The following is a 14,251-nucleotide window of genomic DNA, read 5'->3' on the forward strand; positions in this document are numbered from 1 at the left end:
TAACTCTTTTTAGTACTACGCAGGACTTAGCACCCTAATTAAGTAATATTTTAGTATGTAGAATTATAAATATAAAGGGGTTGCTACTATCTATCCTGTCCCTAACACCTAATATAATAGACTTAACTAGAGTATCTATATCTATTTTAAGGAAGAAAATATAGATAAATCTATCCTAAAGCTTACTACTAGTAATTATATTTAATTAGACTTTAATAATTTCTAAGATATAGTCTCCCTAGCTATATAGAATAGGAGAGTAGTCCCCCTATGTCTAGCTATAGGAATAGGTTAGGTTTATATTATTACCTATTGCCCTTATAATAAAGAGAGTAGCAGCCTAGCAGATTAAAAGCAATAAGCATCCCTAATAATTTAGTAAATAGGACGCTTATTATAGGAAAAGCTTTAAGCTTAGGTATAGCTCTAATACACTATACTAATTATAGTCTTAGTATAAGGTAAGGATAAGGAATATAAGAGACTAATAAATAACCTTGTAAGTATAATAGTCCTACGTAAATTAGTTCTATTATTTAGGAGTAAGGAGGAGGTCCTAACCTAGTTCTATAATATACTTCTATATAAAGACTATTAATACTACTAAGCTTTAAGCTTATATAATTGCCTAGCACTAGGTACTATAAATAAGTTCTAGGAATAGCTATTCTCTATTTTAAAGCATTATTAGCAGAACCTAGTAAGGATATAGAGGGATAATAGATTGCGTATAAAGATAGCAATCCTCTTAGAAATCTCTAGGTTAGGCAAGATATTTACTAGTATTATGATGCTCCTTAGATATACCCTTATAATAAAGGTTAATTCTTATAAGCAAATATAATAGGACTTAGAGTACATAGCGTATATAACTAAGTAGCCTATTATAGTACCTAACGCTACTAAGGAGGTAGGATAAGATAACTAGGTAGTATAGGGCGACCCTAAGGCCAGGGAAATCTAGGATAATACTAATACTAAAGGTTAATAGGATAATAGAATAATTACAGGTAAGGACGACAAGTAGATTGCTTAATAGGATAGCACTAAGGATCTAGGCAAGTTAGAGGTTATAGATATACTTAGAGACAATAATAAATTAGGGCATAATTTAGACACATTAAAGCATTTATCCTACGCTAGAATCCTAATCTAGAATAATGTTAACAATATAATTATTAATAGTAATTTAATAATTAAGCTACTAACTATAAGGTATAATAATAGTAACCTTAATAGATAGGAGCTAGGTAGGGTAACCTACTATTTAGTATAGAATAAGATAGTAGACTATAATTATAAGACCTTTTTATCTATTATAACTAAATACTATAAGGATATAGGACTAGCTAAAAAAATAGTAGTCTACTACTATTTAAAGCCTTCTAAACTAAAAGCCCTAACTACTATATTAGACCTAGGATTTAGGGAGGATAGATTAGGTCTTCCTCTATTCTATTAGGAACACTAAGACTCTAAAGGTTAGTCTAATATTAATATCCTTAACTATTACCTATAACACTTCTAAAACTAATACACAGGTATTACAGATAAACACTTTAATATAGTAGAGGGTTCTATCGCATACTACCTATATTAGCTAGCTAGAATAGATAGAATGCCCCTATTAGAAGAGGTCCTAGGTACCTAGTTAGGGGATAAGTTAGACTTTATTATAGATAAACTAAAAGATATCTAAATAGTAATAACTAATATAGATACTACACGTTAGCTAAGCAAGGAAGCTAGGAAGGGTATTAAGACTACTTTTAATAAAGGTTAGCAGGTTATTATATAATTAGTAGTAGTAGTATATTATACTACCTTAGTTATAAATATATATAGATTTTAGATTATCTAATAGGCTTATATAGTTTGCCTAAAAGAAAGTAGCTAGGCTAGAGACCTTAAGATAGCTAGTTTTATAAGTAACTATTAGGACTTAGAAATACACGTCTTTATAGGAGACTAGCACTAGCTAGGACCTTAACCTTTTAGACTATAGCTAGATAATCTATTTTAATTATAGATTAGTACCTCTACCTTATACTAACTAAGTAGCATAGGCTTTCTAATCTAAGTATTAAGTTAAATATCTAGGTTTACTAACTAGATATTACTTATATTAGCGCTCTAATTAAATAATATAATAGAGGTAAGCGCTATACTAGGATTATTTAACCCTAAGCGCAAGAAGGAGGTATGCTATATTAACACCTAGATATAGGGAATTAATAACGTACTAGTAGTAGTTAATACTATAGATATAATACTAGTCTAAGATACCTCTAGATTATAGTACTATATAAATATAGTAATTATTACTCTATATAATCTTACTTAATAACTCTAAGAGGTACTAGTAGAATAGGTATTAGTGTTGTCCCTATATAACGCATATAACTACCTACTACTAGCAATAATTAATAAAGCTACTAAGGAAGCCTGCTACATAGGAAAGACTATCCTTGCTAAGCGTCTTTAAGTAGTCCTAGTCCTTACTATTAACTCCTTAATAGGTAAGGATTGTTAGTTTATAATCTTTAACACTACTAGATATATAAAGGAATTCTTCTAGAAATAACCTTAGATACTAGTTATAGGAACCTAAGCTAAGACCTTACTAGTAATTATAGCACTAATATATAATATTACTACAAGCCTACGCTTCTAGTTTAACTACCTTAAGCATTTATTCTATAAATAGGGAGCTTTAGGATATTATATTATAAAAGTTAATTTATTATAATAAAATAGTTTTACTTAATACCTTATAGTATATAAAGCCCTTAATATCTATAGATATAATATTAGAAAAAGCCTATATAATCCCTCTAAAGCCCTAATAGGTGTCTACTATAAGACTATTACTACTAAGCATTCTACTACCTTATAAATAGCTATTTAAGCTACTATAGATTTATACCTAAAGGATAATAATAAATAAGATAGGTATAAGTCTACTACTACTACTACTATAGGGGAGCCTAGTAAAGGGATTTAAGAGTGTCGCGGCAGTTAGACTAGTTACTATCTAAGGATTTTCTTATAAGGACGTTTGCCTTATAGAAGGGGGTAGATGCTATATTATAAACGCCTAGGTCACGTGTAACAGGCTTAGCCTCTTAGCGGTGCTTGCCTATAGATAGCTCCTATCCTCCTAGACTAGGACGATATGATCACATTACACACTGCATTTGGGCCCTCCTTATCGTCGGATATTGCACACTTCTGGTTTTAACAAATTGCACAAGTGCTAGTCTTGAAGGTCTATAGCTCAGTGCTGAATGCAAAGACTAAGGAATCCTCGTTTCACAACCTCTTTGTTGCCGACCAAAACTGAGTAACTGCCCATCTCATCAGTAATTGTGATCACTTCTTCCAAGAAAACAGTAGGAACTCACCATAAGTGTACTTCAACAACAGATCCGGCTGCGAGCTATACAAGCTATCGATGGACTTCCTTGACGCAAGGTCCACATCAAACCCGAGCATATCTGCCAGCTGAAGCACTTCCTCTGCGGAGAGCTGGAGAGCAGTGTGGGGGCCATATTTCAGCGCTGTACACATGTCAGCCCGGTTTCTACAGTGAGTACATCATAAGAAAAGCAAAGATTAGTGTTTGGAGGAAAGCGGTAGGGAGGGTAGCATACGTCCAATATTGATCCACACTCCACCAGGCTTCAGCAGCCGATGGATTTCGCTCAGAACTTCAACTACGTTTTCCGTAATGTCGATAAAGAACAGCGAGACGATTGCGTCAAATTCACCGTCCTGGGGGAACAGCTCAAAAAAGTCGCCCTCCACGAGCTTGACAGTCTTGTTCGGCATGTGGTCAGGCACGGTTAAGGTAGTGTAGCGTGAGGAAGGGTTAGCCTGATGTGTCCATTTTGTTGCAAAGGGCTGGACGGTGTGCTGGTGAAGCGAATTTGTATTGTTCGTTAGCAGATGGTAGGTCAGGATAGAGCTGTAGTCCATGTCGTTGGCCGTAACGTCGTAACCTGCGTCGATGTAAGGTCATGCATTCAGCTCAATAAAATATATGGACGTACCGACATCAGCGATATCACTTGCAAGCCTACCCATACCGCTGCCGGGAACAAGCACCTTCTTCCCTATTCCATTCTCACCAAAATGTTGCTGGAGCCCATTCAGCACAGGTGGAAATACAGCCTGCCTTTCCAGTGCGCCATAGGCACTCCAGTCTCGCGAGAGCAATAGAAATGCGTTGTCCACAGCACCAAAATCTGCGTCATCCTCGTCCCCAAGCGCTTGTGGGCCGGTCTGGTAATCCTGTCTCGCAAGTTTCGCAACCTGTTCCGCCAACCGGGCGTTCATCTCGACCCCTTTCCTGGCTTTCTCAAAGTGAGCAGGATAGCCTAGTTCATCACTGATGGCCTTCTGTGCGGGTGCCTGTTTGGCATATCGCCCATGCTTCCGCTCGAGCACCCCTTTAGCGAGAGTCGGATACTGTTCAAAGGAGTTGATGGTGTGCGCCAATCTGACCGGGACAGAGGAGCGTGTCTTCTTTATTCCGCCTTCCGCCTCTCGGGCAGGATTGACGCGCTTGATAGAGGGCTCGAAGCCTTCTGTAAGGATTGGTGGGAGAGGGCAAGCAGGCGGTGAAGCGAGCGCGATTTGAAGGGCTTCAGCACGCTCAGAGATGGAAGAGAGGAGAAGAACGAGATCAGACAGCGAGGCAAGGCCTCGCAGGGCGATATACATAGGGAAAATGATGCAGAAGAGTGGAGTAAGAAAGCGGGTAAAATAGATCGAGGTGCGCATCTTTCTGCTTTTGATTTTAGATGGACGTAGATGGGGAGGGTTTTGTCGTCAGGAGCAGTATGGAAGGGTGAGAAGGCAAGAAAGGCAACACAAGCAGATGATACAGTATCGCATCATTTGGTGAAAGATGTGCATACTAGTAGTAGTCAGGTCTTCTGACGTCATTATGTATAGGGTTAGAGCATTTCAGAATGGATGCTATATCATTTCTGTTTCGTGGCTATTGAAACGAGATACGACCGAACCGCTGATGCATGTTTTAAGGTTTAAGAAGACTATCTATGCAGTATTGGTACGGTCAGATTCGGTATAAATTAGGAAGTTGCCGCCACGCGAACTAAGATTTGCAAAAATTTCGTAAGCAGGACTACATTTTGCGGCTGCTCCATATCTAAGGCAACTCATAATCTAGATGCTCCACTAAAAAATTTGACAGGCGGCGCGACCGAACTTGAGCTAAACTGTGAAACTACTGAGCAAGGCAGCGCTAAAGTCTGTTCCGAAAGCACATGGCTCTTTAGTTCTTTGAGGGCTGAAGTAAGACTATACCGGTAATAGGAAGTCTGTGGTTCCATAGGCCAGTTACTACGGGACATGCGATATTATGGTATGTATTCAAGTCTGTCCGGCTGTAAATCAGTAGATCCGCAGGACCAGGTATTTTACTTGACTGCAAATTGCGTCGATCTTGAGCTATTAAACATAGGCTATGTGTGCACTTAAAGTAAGGGAAACCCTCCAAGTTTCTCTACACTCTGGAGAGATTGAAAAGGGTGAGCTGTAGGGGTATGGAGGTCACTCAAGCACGCGCCAAAATCTATGCACTCGGTGACAGACGTATGCACACGGCGTTTACTATGGAATGTTACTAGTGTATGATCCGCACAAGCTTTTTCATAGTAAGTGGTACAAAGGTTTTAGCATTTCGAGAAGGTCCGGATAGTTCAGAGAGTTTCAAAGTTTAAAGAGTTTTGGAAGTTTGCAACTCTCGCGCTAACCAACGTTAAATACTGGTAGTTAGTATTAGCGTAGATTGACACGAGATACACTACTTCCGTAATCTCGCGGTAGCTTAGTCTCCAGTTGACTTGGGTTCATCAGGTCCACCTGTAGCGTAAATTCCAGGAGTAAATGGAAAGTCATTCACTCAGTAATAAAGATGCTGTAAGAGAAGATGAACAAGTCGCGGATTATTTAGGTAGGTTTTCGGTTGCTAAGGTACCATTACAGCTACTGTCTCGACCTCTGGCCCTCGCACTTGCTCTTTGTCTCCTTGCTGGCTGCATGACGGCAATGGGCATTTTAAATCTGATCCTATGTATGCTCGCCGTCTTCCCCAGCGTCCCTCACTCATACGCGCTCGAAGGGAATGAGGCACAACCCCAAAAGTGTAGCGAGCTGCTGACACGCAAAGAGTGGCGGACGTTGACATATGGTGAGAAAGCAGAATGGGTGGGGGCTGTCAAGGTGGGCTCTCCTTCCATCCATCAGTCATGTGTACGTTCCTAATGCCGACCAGTGTTTGGCAAGTATACGACACGAACGATTATCTTTGAAGAATGATCAGACGGTGCTTCATGGGAAGCGGAGCCTGTACGACGACTTCTCTTACTCGCACGCAGCATTGGAGCAAAGTGTGCATAGGAATGCTTACTTCCTGCCGTGGCGTGCGTTTCTTCCCTCAATCATTCCCTTCTCTCGTCCCTTTCTGCTGTTATCTACCCACAAGCACATGCTCACATGAGCATAGACCGCTGGTTTACCTACCTCTTCGACGCCTCCCTCCGTCACAATTGCGGTTACAGCGGGCCAACACCATACTGGGACTGGTCGCGCGATCATGCAGACCTGTTCAATTCGCCAGTATTCGAGGATTCGCCGGTATACGGGCTCGGCAACACGGGAGACTGCGATTCCTCTCCCGAGGCGGACTGTACCGTCATTACGGGCGCTTTTGGCTTGTCCACTGGAAACTTCAAGCTTGCCTGGCCTATCCCACACTCACTGAGAAGGAATCTGACCCTCTTGACGGGTTGGTATCCCAATGAGCGGCCTCAAAACCGCACTCTTGGCCCAGATTTTGTGCGCAACGCGACCGAGAAAACCAAGGGCGATTTCTTTCGGTTTCAGTACTCAATGACACAAATGCACAACCACTTACACGACTTTATTGGGGGCGATCTAGCGGGAGACTGCCCGAAGGCACTGGCAAAAGAGGATTGCAAGGGTATGGCATTAGGCTTTACGCCAAATGATCCTCTATTTTGGCTGCATCATGTCCAGCTTGACCGTTTGTGGAGTGAGGTACGTCAAAATACCCCATGCTGCTATCCTGATTCATAAGTCTGCTGCAACCCAAACTCACTGACAACTTGTAAAGTGGCAGCGCCACCACCCATCAAACTTCGCCGCTTTCTCTGGCGCCCCATTAAAGCCGAATAACATGAGTGATCCAAGCTACGACTTTCATGCGCATTTAGATTATCTTATGCCCTTTGACGTTCACAGCGTGCCTGTGGCGACGAGGATGGTGCTTGATACAAAGAGTTGGCCGCTGTGTTATATTTATGCAGATGAGGAGTGACAGATACTAGTCATAGATTTTGACTATACGCTGGGTACAGCAGAAGTAGTATTCGTGCGATTCAGATGGTTGATAGTATCAGGGTCATGCCTAAACATTAATTGAGAGAACAATGACAACATCAGTGCAGCATATACACGCATCATTAGAGTTGGGGACTATTTAAAACACCTCAAGTAGTAACTCAGTACTTGATGAGCACCAGGAATTTATTCCTTTGCAGTGTTGTAAGAATAGGTACTCTGCAAAACTACTCTGTGGCGTTTCTGGCCTTCCTCGCCAATCTCGATCTGTATCTCCGGCTACGTCCACTCGAGTCAAAATCGTCACTATTTTGTTTGTCAATAGACACATCCCTATCTTCCTGTTCTTTGTGCAGAAAATAGGATACAATAAATCATTCACCATTTCTGAAGGCCCAAAATAGAGAGAGGACCTTGGATCGATGGTGTAAGATTGTGATATAATGATATCAGAGATCGTACAACTCACGGTGTGATTTCCGAAGGTACTTAGCACTGCTCAACTGGTACTGCACCCCCAATCATATGCTTCGCAAAAAGAGAAGTGATTTCCACACAAGCCAACATAAATCAAATTGTGTTAGATTACTGGGCCCGTAATACTATGGTAAATGTTTAAACCCACTATCTCAACTAGCATCCTTGAACCTCTGATACATATCTGGAGTCCACTTCTCATGTTGGCTTTCCAAATAATCGTGCACCTGATTCCAGTTTCTGCAAGTATGCACAGTTCCTACCCCTGTTGCCACGTGATCCCCATTGGCCAATTTCATGTGCGTGCCGCCCGCTTCCAGGGTTGTGTCCGCGGCGCAAAGAATGCCCTGTCGTAGATAATGGAAGCAGTGCTCTGTATGATCCGACCCGTCGTCCCCGTTGATCAGTACCGTGCGTACATGATTAAGACAATGCATCTGATGCCACATCGAAACTCCGAGTGCGAAGTGCTCCTCTCCTAAAAAGACGTACCCTTTGCCGAGTGGGCGCATCGCGTTCCATTCAGCCCATGCGGGCATGCCTTCTAAATGGTAGTGTTCTGGATCGTCGTGGAAGGCGTGCTGGATGGTGCCGACCTTTATAGGGAGCTCGCGAGGTCGGTCTCCGTCGAGAAAGCCTACGATATTCAGTCGTGCATGTGACGAAAAGGGTCTGGGATATGACGCACTGTAGTCTCGTGTTCCGCGATTTAAGATACGCACGGAGAATATGAGGGCGCCAAGATTAAGCACAAGACAAATACTAAGGCCGACAATCAAGGCTGGAAGGGGCCCCCATAGGTGGACTGCCAGAGATTTGGGGAACATGTTTCGACGCTGGTAGAGGGGTGTGTTGACAGTAGCTGAGATAGACAATCAGATAGCTCAACACTGCAAGTAGAAGAAGTGTTTTAATACATCTACGCTCACTTACTCTTTCACTTCCGTGGGCAAGTCGCGCGAAGGAGAAGCACTACCAATATGCTTTTTTCGATCATCTCTGGATCAAAAAGAGTTTTTTCGTTAAAAAAATGGGGATCGCTAGTAATCAGAGAAGCAAATCCCAGGCTTTTTGTTGCCTCGTTAGAGAGTATCCTCAAACTACTGGATCTGCACTCATAATGAAGTTTGAACGACAGTTATGAGACCACAAAATGTAGCCCTGATTCCTTCTGTCGCTGCGATTGCCGACTTGACAGAAAGGTACGTGGATCAGGTTCAGCAATGAGTCGTACACCATCAGTAAAGTTATCTAAAAAGGGCTACTTATGTATTCTACGTGTGAACCATAGTGCGTACTCTCTAATTTTAAGTATAATTGGAATTTTCGTAAAGACGAATAGAGTTAAACTCTAATAGTACTAAAAAATTGTTGCTACGCCCATTATATGGCTCGAATTGCTGTTATGGCTTGAGCATACGTTTGCATTGGCAAAGTATACACAATTTTGTTGTGGCCTTCACGAACAATTACACTGATCCCGAGACCATAGCAGCCTCTCCATACCTGGTGTATACTGTAGTCGGGTAATCTCTTTGGAATCTCCGTATTTCTCAAAATATAAAGTCCATGCGCATACGTGTCCCTTTGATTATTCTCTTTTTGTTTTGTAGGTAGGAGAACATTCGAACAACAGACTGTATCTCTGCCACCGTAGCTTCCCCAAGTTATCGCAGTACCTTCCTAGCACAAGGTATCACCAGAGTATCAATGTATGGTCGTCTACTAATTTCTTGACAACCTATTGAACCTTCTTTGTCTCAATTTAGGAGAGAAGGTAGCAGGTATGTAATCCGACGTGCACATATCTCAAACCTGGCGATCGAAGAAGCTTAGCCGGTTTCCATATCGCCCATCCAGGCTTTTAGTGTGAAGGTTGGAGATACTTCGCATCCGTCTCGCTACTGCATCTCTGGAACCTTGTCGCTAGAAGATAGTCGACTCCAGCGCAACGATAATACCGCGTTCGATCCCGCAATGCAGTGAACTGGTAAGCCATCCGATCCCTCCTCCAACTTTACTTCCAGATGACTAATTGAATAGCTCACTTACCCACTCCTTAGCCCCAAACCCCCATTCACTCAATGAATCTGTAAAGATATGGGCTATATTACTCATGGATAATCTGTCTTCGACAGATTCCATGTATCTTTGTGGTTGTTTTGGCGCCGTGGAAGTAGACACCGTGGCCTGACAGAATCATGACATCGTGCATCTCCTCTATGTACTTGCTTCTTAGCAGATCACATCATATGCGTGCAATGCAAAGCGCATGTTGCTAATCTAAGTTTTTGGTGCAAAAAAAAATGCCAATCCTATCACTGCATCATCGGGCATAAAGAGGAGCGGCTTGTATGCTTTGTAACCGAAGCATATGTCCTGCTAAATTTTCCTAATAGTGAAAGTTAATCGGACGTTTTCATTTACTCTGCTTGATTTTGGATTGTGACGCTTTAATGAGGCAAGATGTAGTTCTTGAGATAACAATGTAAGAGGTCGGCAAGCCATGATTTTCAAGTCTGTTTGAATTAGGAACATAACGGTTTGGTGCAGCCTACAGTAGTTCCCGAAGATCCAGGCTGCAAAGACGGGCCGCCAGCGCGATGCCATGTTACCTACGTACAACACAGCCTGAAGCGCTAGTCGGGTGCCTAGCGTGAATTTCAGCATATCCGCAGCTGAGTGGCTCGATTGCTGCTCAGAGGTCACAGTATAGCCTTTTTCGCAAACAAGGCCCTATTCAGTACTGTTTGGAAGTTTGTCACTTGCTCCGCACCAAAACTCTCCGCGCTACCAGCAGGCACCCGAGCAGGGCCTCAGGCTGTACATAAATCTTAAATCAACCCCACAAATCCTATATCCATCGCTAGGAGATTAAAGCCACCGAACTCGTGCGAAAAAAGTATTTCGGCACTGTGGTGTCTCACCGGTTCTAACTAGGCTTAGCTCGGTTGTAGACCAAACTTAATTTGATCTCTTAAGATCAGCAAAAATCTTTAATGTAGGCTAATTTACTGACTTTTCCTCCATTTCTTACTCTTTGGGTTATTAGTTGATCCTGGAACCTTTTTGTGGGATGTAAGCTAGTACAAAAGAAGAATTGTAGCGAGTGCGCCTCCTCTGTAAGGAAAGTAGCTCGTTGCTATAATAATTGTGTGAGTTCAAACTCTATCTTACGGGAACAAATGAAGCGACAAGACTCTATCAAGAGTCTGGAAGTTGAAAATGCCAGTATGCAGTCCTCAACAACGCAATTACCGGTCAACCACGAGTTGGAATTTAGTGGTTAGTGGCTCATTCACAATCGCAAAGCAAGGAGAGTAATTCAGCTTAAGAAGAATTTTAATTTCGACTTTTGTAGTAAGGAAGGGTGTGAGGTATAGGCCGGTGGAGGTAGGTGTAAGTATGAAAGATTCACACAATATTCGGAGGTTCATGCTCAAGTAGGTAAACTTCTGGCGTGTCTCTGGACACTCTTGGCATTCACACCTACCTATACCCACCCCTTCCCCTATCACAGAGGCTCTGACATACAAACTCTAGGCGAGTAAAATTAGTCCCATTAATGTACGCTTTGAAATAAGCTAACAGCAGGGCATGCTCTATTAGGTTGTAGTTGAACTGTTTGGGGCTGAATATCATTTCCATTTTTCGATCATGATTGCGTTTTATCTCCTCCGAGGCGGCAAACTGTTGATCTTTCTCATAAAATCAGGGTTTAATTTTCGCCAAGAATGAGAAGTGATGTGCAAAATGATCAAATCTAATCGTACGATCTCACTGCCGTACTGTGCTCACCTTTCACGCAAGTGCAGGTTTGGTGCAACAGACCAAATATTTTTTCTTAGTAGTTGTTTTGCCTAGGATCTTGATATGTATAAATACCTAAGGGGAAGACGAATAGTAAAAGGCATCTCACCAACGAGACAACTCCTCTCTTTGCCTACATTCGATCAAATCATTTGATTCTCTCTCTTTCAACCTTCAATCAATTCATTCAATCACCACCAAACTCCAACAATGCGTTACTCTCTCACTCTGATGGGCCTGGCCACCCTCGGCTTCCACATCCTCCCCAGTCTTTCCGCAGCTGTGCCTGCCTCTAACTTGGCTCTCCGCTCTAACACGATTGACAAGCGTCATGTATACACTGTCGACGAGGATGAGCTTGCTAAGCGTCATGTATACACTGTCGACAAGGATGAGCTTGCCAAGCGTCATGTCTACGGTGTCGACAAGGACGAGCTTGCTAAGCGTCATGTCTACGGTGTCGACAAGGATGAGCTTGCCAAGCGTCATGTCTACGGTGTCGACAAGGATGAGCTTGCCAAGCGTCATGTCTACGGTGTCGACAAGGACGAGCTTGCTAAGCGTCATGTCTACGGTGTCGACAAGGACGAGCTTGCCAAGCGTCATGTATACGGTGTCGACAAGGACGAGCTTGCCAAGCGTCATGTATACGGTGTCGACAAGGACGAGCTTGCTAAGCGTCATGTCTACGGTGTCGACAAGGATGAGCTTGCTAAGCGTCATGTCTACGGTGTCGACAAGGATGAGCTTGCCAAGCGTCATGTCTACGGTGTCGACAAGGACGAGCTTGCTAAGCGTCATGTCTACGGTGTCGACAAGGATGAGCTTGCCAAGCGTCATGTCTACGGTGTCGACAAGGACGAGCTTGCTAAGCGTCATGTCTACGGTGTCGACAAAGATGAGCTTGCCAAGCGTCATGTCTACGGTGTCGACAAGGATGAGCTTGCCAAGCGTCATGTCTACGGTGTCGACAAAGATGAGCTTGCCAAGCGTCATGTCTACGGTGTCGACAAGGATGAGCTTGCATGAAAATAGTAGAGATAACGGCATGAACCTGCACAACGACTACCTAACCGCGGGCAGCCAAGATATCACACGAATGGAGTCAAAAGACGTCTATACGAGCTCTACGGACGATTTATGCAATCCACTGGCAACTTTATCGCCCCTCTTTACGCATACGACTCGTTCATACCAGAGTGAATCACAACGGTGGCCTTGGCAACCCACTGAATTTGCATCATTTCCTAAGTTCATGGCTTCACTAAACACGTTCGCTACATAGGATATTACATGTAGAAGTTACGAATATCAATCTGTCTCTACTATCTTTATTGTACTACAAAGAGGTGTATAATGTCCAGGCTTCATACACCTTGTTAACCGTGCTAGAATCTAACACTTAAAACCATGTTTTGGTCTTCTTTATGGCATTATTCAGGTTAACTATCTTCGATTTGAGTGATTACCCGTTTTTGTTGTCCTCCAACTCAACATTTTTAGCTTTTGCCTTGATCGTGCCTGGCCAGTCTTTCTACCATGATGGTCTAGGGTAAATATGCATTTTAGTTTCACTTTACCTTCTCAATATCACAGGCAACCTTCTTGAGTCTATATTAACAATTGCGCGGGGTAGGTAAGCCAACATCCAGACGGTGGATTGCACAATTAGGAGCTCTACGCATAGCAGTGTTATTATCACAATTCATCTGCACTGGAAAGAGATGTAAAGTGCAGTATCCGACGGTGAGGAGGGCCCAAATGCAGTGTGCAATGTGATCATATTGTCCTAGTCTAGCACTACGGTACAAAATTGTTTACAGTAGAATAGTGACGTAGGGGTTTACTATATAGCTGTAAATAACCTAGGTTTAACCTGCCATATATATCTAAAGTAGTAGTTTACTTTTATAGTAGGGGTTTAAATTAAGTATAAGAAGTAGTTGTATTTCTATTATACACTATAATACCTCACTAAGACTAAAAGGGGTGAAGAAGATTAGCTTTACGCTATACACACATATAATATAACAATAAGTCATAATATTTCACTAATAGGAGGCGGTAATAACGGAGGTGGTGGTATGCCGTGGCACGGTGGGTTGGGTTGAAAACAAGGTCTAGTCTGAGTCGGAATAGGTTGAAACTTGAGTTGGGTGGGATAATGGTATAAAGGGGGGGAGGATCATAGGATAGAGCGTTAGGCAACTTGACACTTGATTCTCCAACACATCTTATCAATGGAAATTTCTTCTCCTCGATCCTCCTTTCAATCCAATTTGTTTATCATGAGTTATCTACTACCTCGCCCCAACCCTTCTCCTTGTTTGAATGGGTTACTCTCCCTGACGGTTCAGTGGTGGTAGAGGTGTAGGTGGTGAAGAAGATTGAAGAAAGGAGGGGTAAAATACTTAAATAGTTAGTAGGAAACTAGTTCGTACTACGTAATACTAGTAGATTAATAGAAGTAGAAATTAAAGTAGTTTACTTTTATAGAATATATAGTATAATAAACCCTCTTTAGGTTTACTTCTTCTACTTAAACTACTTCTTAGTCTACTATACCGGTAGC

At 42.3% G+C, this 14,251-nt stretch overlaps 4 protein-coding genes across 4 annotated transcripts; 1 reads left to right on the plus strand and 3 right to left on the minus strand.

Annotated features, from left to right (window-relative positions):
* Positions 1 to 3,312: 3,312 nt before the first annotated feature.
* IAQ61_002673 (uncharacterized protein) lies at positions 3,313 to 4,725 on the minus strand (the record flags this gene model as incomplete). The annotated part of the gene is made up of 4 exons (XM_066095651.1): positions 3,313 to 3,347; positions 3,405 to 3,560; positions 3,654 to 4,001; positions 4,053 to 4,725. 4 exons carry the CDS (start codon positions 4,723 to 4,725, stop codon positions 3,313 to 3,315), a joined length of 1,212 nt encoding a protein of 403 aa, XP_065954487.1.
* Positions 4,726 to 6,525: 1,800 nt separating this feature from the next.
* Positions 6,526 to 7,128, plus strand: IAQ61_002674 (uncharacterized protein; the record flags this gene model as incomplete). Its single annotated transcript, XM_003843563.2, has 1 exon — positions 6,526 to 7,128. The coding sequence occupies one exon, from the start codon at positions 6,526 to 6,528 to the stop codon at positions 7,126 to 7,128; it is 603 nt and encodes a 200-aa protein (XP_003843611.2).
* An 893-nt stretch (positions 7,129 to 8,021) lies between these two features.
* Positions 8,022 to 8,696, minus strand: IAQ61_002675 (uncharacterized protein; the record flags this gene model as incomplete). Its single annotated transcript, XM_066095652.1, has 1 exon — positions 8,022 to 8,696. One exon carries the CDS (start codon positions 8,694 to 8,696, stop codon positions 8,022 to 8,024), a length of 675 nt encoding a protein of 224 aa, XP_065954488.1.
* Positions 8,697 to 11,862: 3,166 nt separating this feature from the next.
* On the minus strand, positions 11,863 to 12,936 carry IAQ61_002676 (uncharacterized protein; the record flags this gene model as incomplete). Its single annotated transcript, XM_066095653.1, has 2 exons — positions 11,863 to 12,699; positions 12,802 to 12,936. The coding sequence occupies 2 exons, from the start codon at positions 12,934 to 12,936 to the stop codon at positions 11,863 to 11,865; spliced, it is 972 nt and encodes a 323-aa protein (XP_065954489.1).
* Between the last annotated feature and the right edge of the window lie 1,315 nt (positions 12,937 to 14,251).

The sequence above is a fragment of the Plenodomus lingam genome, assembly GCF_022343315.1.
Source record: "Plenodomus lingam strain CAN1 chromosome Unknown contig_14, whole genome shotgun sequence".
Taxonomy (NCBI): Eukaryota; Fungi; Ascomycota; class Dothideomycetes; order Pleosporales; family Leptosphaeriaceae; genus Plenodomus; species Plenodomus lingam.